The 9,218-nt window shown below is 23.5% G+C and overlaps 4 protein-coding genes across 4 annotated transcripts, besides 18 other annotated features; 2 read left to right on the top strand and 2 right to left on the bottom strand.

Annotated features, from left to right (window-relative positions):
* Positions 1–105: 105 nt before the first annotated feature.
* Positions 106–145: a sequence feature (AT_rich).
* A 90-nt stretch (positions 146–235) lies between these two features.
* Positions 236–286: a sequence feature (AT_rich).
* Positions 287–315: a microsatellite.
* A 1-nt stretch (position 316) lies between these two features.
* Positions 317–949, top strand: EDI_252250 (n6-DNA-methyltransferase, putative; the record flags this gene model as incomplete). The annotated part of the gene is made up of 1 exon (XM_001736973.1): positions 317–949. One exon carries the CDS (start codon positions 317–319, stop codon positions 947–949), a length of 633 nt encoding a protein of 210 aa, XP_001737025.1.
* A 327-nt stretch (positions 950–1,276) lies between these two features.
* Positions 1,277–1,297: a sequence feature (AT_rich).
* Positions 1,298–1,311: 14 nt separating this feature from the next.
* Positions 1,312–1,442: a microsatellite.
* Position 1,443: 1 nt separating this feature from the next.
* Positions 1,444–1,484: a sequence feature (AT_rich).
* A 36-nt stretch (positions 1,485–1,520) lies between these two features.
* Positions 1,521–1,680: a sequence feature (AT_rich).
* A 120-nt stretch (positions 1,681–1,800) lies between these two features.
* Positions 1,801–1,825: a sequence feature (AT_rich).
* Positions 1,826–1,988: 163 nt separating this feature from the next.
* Positions 1,989–2,066: a sequence feature (AT_rich).
* Positions 2,067–2,125: 59 nt separating this feature from the next.
* On the bottom strand, positions 2,126–2,674 carry EDI_252240 (uncharacterized protein; the record flags this gene model as incomplete). The annotated part of the gene is made up of 1 exon (XM_001736972.1): positions 2,126–2,674. One exon carries the CDS (start codon positions 2,672–2,674, stop codon positions 2,126–2,128), a length of 549 nt encoding a protein of 182 aa, XP_001737024.1.
* Positions 2,675–2,712: 38 nt separating this feature from the next.
* Positions 2,713–2,734: a sequence feature (AT_rich).
* Positions 2,735–2,809: 75 nt separating this feature from the next.
* On the bottom strand, positions 2,810–3,808 carry EDI_252230 (WD repeat domain phosphoinositide-interacting protein, putative; the record flags this gene model as incomplete). The annotated part of the gene is made up of 1 exon (XM_001736971.1): positions 2,810–3,808. The coding sequence occupies one exon, from the start codon at positions 3,806–3,808 to the stop codon at positions 2,810–2,812; it is 999 nt and encodes a 332-aa protein (XP_001737023.1).
* Positions 3,809–3,812: 4 nt separating this feature from the next.
* Positions 3,813–3,929: a microsatellite.
* Positions 3,930–3,938: 9 nt separating this feature from the next.
* Positions 3,939–3,967: a sequence feature (AT_rich).
* A 200-nt stretch (positions 3,968–4,167) lies between these two features.
* Positions 4,168–4,188: a sequence feature (AT_rich).
* A 6-nt stretch (positions 4,189–4,194) lies between these two features.
* Positions 4,195–8,880, top strand: EDI_252220 (uncharacterized protein; the record flags this gene model as incomplete). Its single annotated transcript, XM_001736970.1, has 1 exon — positions 4,195–8,880. The coding sequence occupies one exon, from the start codon at positions 4,195–4,197 to the stop codon at positions 8,878–8,880; it is 4,686 nt and encodes a 1,561-aa protein (XP_001737022.1).
* Positions 5,108–5,143: a sequence feature (AT_rich).
* Positions 6,491–6,522: a sequence feature (AT_rich).
* Positions 6,548–6,570: a sequence feature (AT_rich).
* A 19-nt stretch (positions 8,881–8,899) lies between the features above and the next one.
* Positions 8,900–8,996: a sequence feature (AT_rich).
* Positions 8,997–9,142: 146 nt separating this feature from the next.
* Positions 9,143–9,192: a sequence feature (AT_rich).
* The last annotated feature ends 26 nt before the right edge of the window (positions 9,193–9,218 follow it).

The raw sequence follows: 9,218 nt of genomic DNA, 5'->3' as shown, positions 1-9,218 counted from the left end.
AATTTGTTGAAAAAGATAATACTAAGAAGAATGAAATAGTTTTACAATACAACTTTGATTCAATTTAAATCATTTCAGATTAATTTCATTCATTATTTCGTTCTCATTATTATCATATATAAAAAAAAAGAATAAATAATAATAACATATTCATCTTTGTTATTTTATTTTGAATGTTTAATTGTAGTTAGAAGAATGGAACAAAACTCAAGAGAATACAAAAGATAGAATAAACAATAAATAATATATAAATGAATAAATATTATTATTAATATAATATAATAATAAAAAGAAAAAAAAAAAAGAAAAAAAAAAGATGGAAAAATACCCCGATGTTATTCCTCTTGTAGGTAAAGAAACATGGGATAATGTCTATAAACCAGATGTTGATAGTTATTTGTTAATGAATGTTTTAGAAAAAGAAAGAGATTTCATTAACAGTCATGAACCAATGACATCACTTGAAATTGGAGTTGGAAGTGGTATTGTATCAAAATACGTTAAAGAATTATTCCCACGAATAACTACATTCTGCAGTGATATTAATCCGTATGCACTTGAATGTACGAAAAAAGTTCATAAAGAAGGGAATTTAATTGAAAGCTCATTGATAGAATCAATCAGAGACGAATCAATTGATTTGTTTATATACAATCCACCATATGTTCCAACACCAGAAGAAGAACTTCATCATTCATATCTTTCATTAAGTTGGGCAGGAGGAAAAGATGGGAGAGAAAAAATTGATTGTGTAATTGAACATTTGTGGGATATATTATCACCAAGAGGAATTGGTTATATTGTAATAATTCAAGATAACGACCCAAAAGCAATTATAGAAATGGCAGTTAAACATAATTTGAGACCTAAAATCATTGATTCCATCATTCTTGAAACAGAAAAGTTATATGTTTTACGATTGATCCCAATCTTTGAGATAAATGAATAAAGTAGAAAAGAAAATGAATTTATCTTATTTATTAGGATTAAAACAAAAATAATTCAATAATAAAGAAGACTTTTTGGTTAGAACAGAATAATATCTTGAATAATCAAAGAGAAATAAAAACAATAAAAATAACATCATTCACAATTATATTATCTATTACTTCTTGTTTTAAATGATTGATTAAACTAATATAATTTCATTATCATATAGATTCATTTAACATAGAATATATGAAAATAAAAAAGAAGAATCAATCAAGTTCTCTAGAATTATAAGAGTAGAATGTATTTAAAATACTATAAAGAAAATAACACAATTAGAAAGAAGTTTTTTATAATAATATATAAAGGGATAATGAATCAAGAAAGAAGAACAATAATATAATGAAACTAATAAATAAAAATAAGAATTACAAAACATGAAAAATAACAATAGAATGAAATATCAAAATTTAATATCAGATAAATAAGAATAAAATCCAATAAATAAAAATCTTATATATGATATTCATAATAATATTAAATAATAAATAATTCTATTCTATGTCTATAATGTACAAAGAAATAGTTACTTAAAAATAATATTAATTGATAATATATATTTATATTAATTATATTTATCATCTTTCATTAATCAAAATGAAATATCCTTTCTATTTATTAATAACATATTATTATTTTATGAGTTTTATGTTTATATTTGAAAATATAACTACTAATTAATAAATAAAACAAATACCAATATAAATCAAAATGTATGATTCATTTCATTTAAAAAATAAAGACAATCATATCTTATTTATATCCAATTATCTACTCATAAAATACTAAGAAAATTATAAACCAAATAAGATATTATTTTATTTAATAATTATTTCTTCAATCCTTATTATTATCAATTCTAGTTCTTTCTTTTATTCTTATTTTTATTTGTTTCTTACTCAGAAACACATAAATAAAACAATTACATTAACATTATTAAATACACTCACAACATTAACACATTCACTCAAACCTCTTCTTTTTATTGACTCCTCTTCTTTTTTAATAATGAAATAAAAGAAAGTATTGTTTTGTTTTTATTTTTTTTTCTATATTTGTAATATAAAAGAAATAAAGAGAGATGTGATACAATAATACGATTAAGTTATTTTTTAAATTCAATGACTAAGTACTTTTACAACCACTCTAATATCGTTAAACTATCATATATAAAAAATTTTTGACCAATGAAAATATCAGCACTAACTCCTTTTTTAACATCATAATTACCAGGAAATGAATAATCAATTTGGCTCCTTTTTGCACTTGACTCACTTTCTAGAATAAAAGCACCATAACACTCCAATAAATAATTTTGACTAGAATTTGATTTACCTGCTTTAGGAATAATTTTAATAATAAGGCTTTGATTCTGGTAATCAATTTTTTGATACTTTTCACCTTTGTTTATAGTTGTATTAAAAATAAATACAAAGTGTTTCTTGTCTTTATCTACATAAAGTGTTTGACCTTTTTCAGAAAGCATATTTGAATTGTAACATCCAAATACTATTTCTCCATATTTACATACTACCATTAATCCAGTTTTATCTCTTATTTTGTTTATTAGATTATTAGTATTTATTTCTTCTTCATTAGAATCTAATAAAACATTATACCTATTCTTCCCCGTGCACTGAATTAAAAATTTATTTAAATCTTGTAACTTTTTTATTTCTGTCATTTATACTTGTTCCTTTGATTATGAATTTGCAGTTTTCCTAAAATTAAAATAATATAAAAACTATAACTTTTACTATACTCAGATTGAGATTTAAAAAATGATTATAAAATAAAATGAAAAAGAAATTAAGTCAGATTAAAGTATTAAAGAAGAATCATCAACAACCATCACTACCTTTCCTTTGTCTGTTTGCATATTAAACTTCATAAACGTTCCCTCAATAGTAATTGCCATTACACAAGTAGTTGGACTATTTTGCCATCCGAAGAATACTGCAGTGTAAATGTCTGGTGTAATTGGACATTCACAACATCCATAAATTCCACTAAATCCTGGAACAATTTTAGAAAATTTAGATTCTTTATTAGAAACGTCTCCATCTTGAGAAAGAGAATAAACATGAATTGTTCCTCTATTACTATTTGTTACAATAAATTTACCATCTTGGCTGAAATTAACACTATAAATTTCAGCTGCACTTTTTCCTCTTCTAAATTCTCCTACTTTCTCACCACGTGCAGTATCCCATACTCTAAATAATGTTCCTTCTGAAGATGCACTAACCAATAAATTAGCCTCAGGACTTAAACATAAAGCAGAAATAGAATGTTTATGTGCTTCGATTGTAGTAGAAGCACCTGTTTCTAAATTGGCAACAACAACACTACCTTCTTGAACAGAAGGATAAGCAATAACTTTCTTATCTGAAGATGAAACGGCAATTAATCCTTTTGGATTTGGACAAGTTTTAAAGGTTTGTCTTAAATTTAAATTTCTGAAGTCATAAACAAATACTGAAGTATCTACAACAACAACAATAATATCTCTTTTTAATCTTACTGCACGTACAGGAGTGTCATATTCTAATTCTGCAATTCCTTTATTTTGATAATCATCCCAAATAATAACTTTAGTTGGTGGAAAAACGGGTTGTGGTCCACCTCCAACTAATGCTACCAAATTTGATTTATATAATAATTCAATAATTCCAACACCTCCATTGAAATTTCTTTTGAAACGTTCTCTTAATCGAGTTTGTTCAATACCATATACACAAAACCCTTTTGTAGTTCCAAGAGCAAAACATGAGAAGTCTTGATTGAATGATATACATAAGATCTTTTGTTCTTCCATTATCTTTTTTTTTTTCTTTCTTTTTCTAGTTTTTTCTTTATTTTTTTAGTTTGTTTTTAATTTTTTTTTCTTTTGTATTCTTTTCATTTTTAACTTTTTATTCGTTTTTCTTTTATTTTTTATTGAGTCGTTTTTATTTTATTTATAAATTATTTTTATGCAAGAATTTTTCAACTAAATAATGTTTATACAATCACTTTTATTTATAAGTAGCTCAATAACAAAAATTAGAGTTTTGGAAATATGAGAACATTAATAATCTCAAAAATACTTTAAAGATTTCATTGAAAAAATTTTTATTATTTTGATAAAAAGGTGTTAATGAAGGTATAATTTTGTTATGAAAAAAGAAAAAAGACTTAAAAATTTTTAATTTATAAGAATTGATGAGAACTAGATTTCGTTTGAATATACGAGTGAAAGAAACAAATTTAACAGTTCCAAACACATTAAGATATTCATTAAAAGGATTAGAAATAAAATGTCAAAATTATAATGAAAAGAAAGAAACGGATATGATTACAATACAATCACAATTTAAGTCATTACAAGTAAATGATGAAAACAAACCAATAATAGTTTTAAGTAAAAATACTCCATTTGAACTAAAGGCTAAGGTCGGAAAAGAATCTGAGTTAAATATTAAAATGAATAGACCACAATTAATTTGTATTCCAAGAGATATTAATAAATTACAAGAATATTGGGGACAAATATTAAAGTTTATAGGTGGATATCTTAAAGTTAATACTGAAATACCTTTTAAAGTAAATATTAGTATTAGTGACGGAATAATATTATTTGAAGATAATCAAGAAAGATGTGTAATTGCATTAGAATATTCAACAAACGGAAGTATTATTACACAAAATGTTATTCAATATTTAGACAAAAAAATTATTACAAATGAGTTAAAATCACTTTTTTTAGAATTTAATAATGTTTCTATGAAATCAACACAACATGAAATATTTAGTAAAACTAAATTTACATTGTCAATATCTAAAACATTACAAAAACATCAATTTCAACCAAATTTATTAATTAATTTTACATCTAATAATCTTCATTTCTTTATTGGAGCTTATGAATTCCTTATTCTCCAACATCTTTTTCAACAATTAAATGATAATTTAAAAGTATTCTTTAAACAAAATATAAAAGATTCTATTCAAAATAAATGTACTATTTATCAACCTTTTGTTTCACAACAAAAACCAATTATTCTTCCAATTAAAACACCGTCATTACATTCATATAAAGTTAGTATTCCAAATATTACATTAACAATTGCTACAGATATTAAATGTATTAAAATAATTATTAATAATTTTAGTATTGATGGTAAAAGTGGAGTATTAACAAATGTGTTTTCGTTAGAAGTTGATTGCTTTAATGCAGATAAACAAAAATATGAATCATTAATTGATATAACAACAATAAAGTGTGCTTGGATTGGTACATCAACAAGAATTCTTTTTGAAAAAAATTTAAATGTAAATATTACACCTTATGCAATTCTTTCTATTAGCTCATTATTAAATGCATTTAATTCATTTAATAGAGAAATTAATGATATTTCACAAATTATTACACCGAAACAAAAAGAAGAATTACCAATATTACAACCATTTTCATTAATAAATTATAGTGGAATGGATTTAGAAATAACTATTTCTAACATTACATTATTTGCTAAAATGAATTCTTCAATTAATTTACCTAAAGGAAGTTTACTTCAAATAAAGATGAATGGATATAAAGATATTTCTTTTACTATTGGTGGTATTAAACAAATTATTGAATTAACTTCATTAAAAACAAATAAACATGGTGGGTATTTAATTATTGAAAGAAGTTCATTAAAAGAATTAAAAATAAGTTCACCAATTAGCGTTTTAAATCAAACAAATGAAAAAGTAAAGGTTTATGTTTCTACACCATCTAAACCCAATGTTATTTCATTTTCATTACAACCTCAAAATATTTATTATCTTCAACCAATATTTAGTAGAACTCATTTCTCAATTGATGTAACTCCTATGAACGAACCAATTCCTCCTCCAAATCCTCCATACACAGGACACATACCAACTGAAACAAGTGAATTTAATAAACAATGGGAAATTCCAATTACTAAATTATTTGGTTCAGCCCCTGTTAAAATTTTAATGATTACTCCAAAAGTAGGAATTCCTCAACTAAATAAAGAAAAGAAATATGTTAGAACAGTTAACTTTATTATTCAACATCCTTATATATTTCATTCTCATTTACCTTCAACGTTATTATTAACTTTACTTGATAGAAATAAAACACAACTTATTATTCCACCTTTTGGAACTTTAAGTTATGCTCATAATAATGAAAGAATGAGTGGGTTTATTAAAATACTTAATGATTGTATTGATGGATTTACAATGGAACCAACAATATTATTATTAAATTCAGAAGAATTTTATTTATTTCCATCTAACCTTCGTTCAAGAAGAATTGTATTTAATTCACCAACACAAGTAAATTATATTTTAATGAAATTTGAAGAAAATGAAAGTCGTCCAACTAATGTTCATTTTGGAGTTAACCAATTTGTACAAAATCAAACATTACTTCCATTAATTTATAATAATATTTCATTACCAACAAATGGAAGTTTAGTACCAATGACACAATTTTGTGAAGATAATATAAAAATAAATAATAAATCTATTAATGGAATGTTAATGTTAAAAAGTGATCAAAATAATTATAAAAAATTAAAAGGAGTTCTTCTTCCAAATGAAGAAAATGGAATTATTCTTCTTGGAAATCCTCCTATTGATATTGTTTATTCAAAAAGTATTGAAGAAAAAAGTAACAAAGAAATAATTATTTTAAAACAACGTTATGTTATTCATAATAGAAGTGAACATAAAATTAAATTTTATTGTTCTCAATTTCCTCATGGAACAAATGTTATGGCTAAAGGATATGCTCCTTGTAATGTTAGTGGAGAATTTAAAATATCATTAGAAATTGAAATAAATAAAGAGTTATTTGAAAGTGAACAATTTGAAATTAATAAAGAAGTAAATTGTCAAATGATTTTAAGTTCAAAAAATGAAAGGTATATTATTATTTCAATTAATATTACTTTAAATCAAATGGAATATATTATTTGTATTGATGGAATAGAAGAATATTATTTATGTATTCAAAATTATACAAATATTCCAATTACTTTTTCTCAAACAGAAACAATTCATACATATACAATTCAACCTAATCAATCACTTCCTTTTGCATGGACAGTACCAACATTAAAACATACACTACAAATATATGATAAAAATAATACAATTATTAATCCAATTATTTCTTCTCAACATCATCAATTAGAATTTAATAATAATGAAAAAAAGAAAATTGAAATTGTTTATTCTTCATTTTCATTAGAAAAATCAACAACATTTATTAATTTTACTTTAACTTCTGTTTATGAAAATTCTTTAAATACTATTCCTTTGTATGATTTTAATATTAAGTTTACTAATTTTGGAATATCAATTCTTATTAATGATAATGAATTTCTTTATATTTCTTTATTTAATATGCAATTAAAATTAGTTCAAACTTTTTCACATTCAGGTGTTGAATTTTCTATTGATTATATACAAATTGATAATCAAGATGTTACTTTAATTAATAGCAAACCGGTAATTTTATCTCCTTCTCCTTCAGATTGGATTCAATTTAATAAACAACATTATTTCCATATCGGCTGTAAATTATTAAGAACAGGTGTTAATGAATTAACAAGTCATTCATTACATATTGTAGAAATGACAGTAGCAATTCAAACAACAGAAATTCAAATCGATCCTGCTTTTCTTGCAAGGGCAATAGAAGTATATTCTATTTATCATTCTATTGTTAAAAATATTTTTAAATCATCCGTTACTAATCAAAACGTTGAAAAACATAAATTTTATGTTAAAATTGAAAAGTTCATTTGTAATTCTATTGCTTTCCATCTCACTATTAACCCTTCTCAAAAAGAACCTCCTCCTCTTTCTGAATCAGCAACAACTTTACATCATTTAACACAAATGAATGCTGTAAAAAATGTACCAATTGTTATTCATAAATTTAGTTCAAAACCTATTGAAATGGAATTAATACAATTCATTAAACTAATTATTGAATACTTTTCAAAAGAAATTGATTTCCCTTCAATAAAAAAACAATGGGCAAGTGGAATTGTTGGTTTAAATAATATTCGTTTATCATATGAAACTGTTGACTATAAAACTTTTGAAAGGTATGTAATTCCAATAAAATTATTTAAAGATGTAGAAAAAAAAATACCAGAAGAGTTTAAAAAAGCACTTAGTGATTCATTTGTTAAAAGTGTTAATCAAGGAGTAGATGTATTAACAACTGGAATTGCTTCTGGTGTAAAAGGTATTTGGACAACCCCATCTACAATGTACCAAATGGCAAAAGAAAAATCAAGTTTATTAGGTCCAATTGGTTTTGTAGGTGGATTAGTTGCTGGTGTTACAGGAGTTGTATTAAAACCAATTGATGGTGTTGTTGGGTTAGTTCAAAATTTAGGAATGGGAATATCAGGAGAAACATGTGGTAGTATTGCAGAAGATAGAATTAGATTTCCATGGTATGTTGCTGGGGGTGTGTATAATGAAAAAAGTGCTACTGGATGGTCTATGATGATGGAATCCAATGAAGGGATGTATCAAAATTTAAAATATTTTGATTGTGTTAGAAAAGTAACTGAAAGAAAGATTGAAGTAATTGTTATTACAGAAACCCATCTATTATTTATTACAAAAAATTCAGGAGAAATACCTTCTTTACAAAAAATTATTCCTTTTGAATCTTTTAAAGGAATATTCACACAAAGTCTTTCTTTAATACTTTTTTATTATGAAAACAATAAATTGTCAGATTTAGAAATTATTGGATGGACACCTGTAGAATCTAATGCATTAAGAGTGATTATTGAAAATAATCCAATTAAAATATCAATTCCTAAAGGAGCTTTATTTTTAAGTTCTATACCTAAATCATAAAATGAGTTATTTATTTCTCATTTATTATTTTTAAATAGTTTTAAAATATTGAAACCATAATTTTTAAGTATTTTTTAAAAATAAATTTATGTTTTATTTAAAAAAGAATTAAATAAGAAGTACACGGATCAAAGGTTAATATTAATTTAATGATATTTTACTTCAACAGTTGTACTAAATTAATATATATGAAAATATATAGGTTGTATTAATCTCAATAAAGTTAGTAGACTTAATGTAGAGATAAAAAAACAACTATAAGAAATTAATTTTTTAATACTACCAATATTTTAATTATTTTATTGATTATAAGGTTTTATGAAATCCATTTGAATTAA

Source organism: Entamoeba dispar, genomic scaffold (genome assembly GCF_000209125.1).
Source record: "Entamoeba dispar SAW760 scf_1105229460201 genomic scaffold, whole genome shotgun sequence".
Classification (NCBI taxonomy): Eukaryota; Evosea; order Mastigamoebida; family Endamoebidae; genus Entamoeba; species Entamoeba dispar.
The sequence above is the reverse complement of the archived record's forward strand: the minus strand, read 5'-3'. Positions and strand labels throughout refer to the sequence as shown.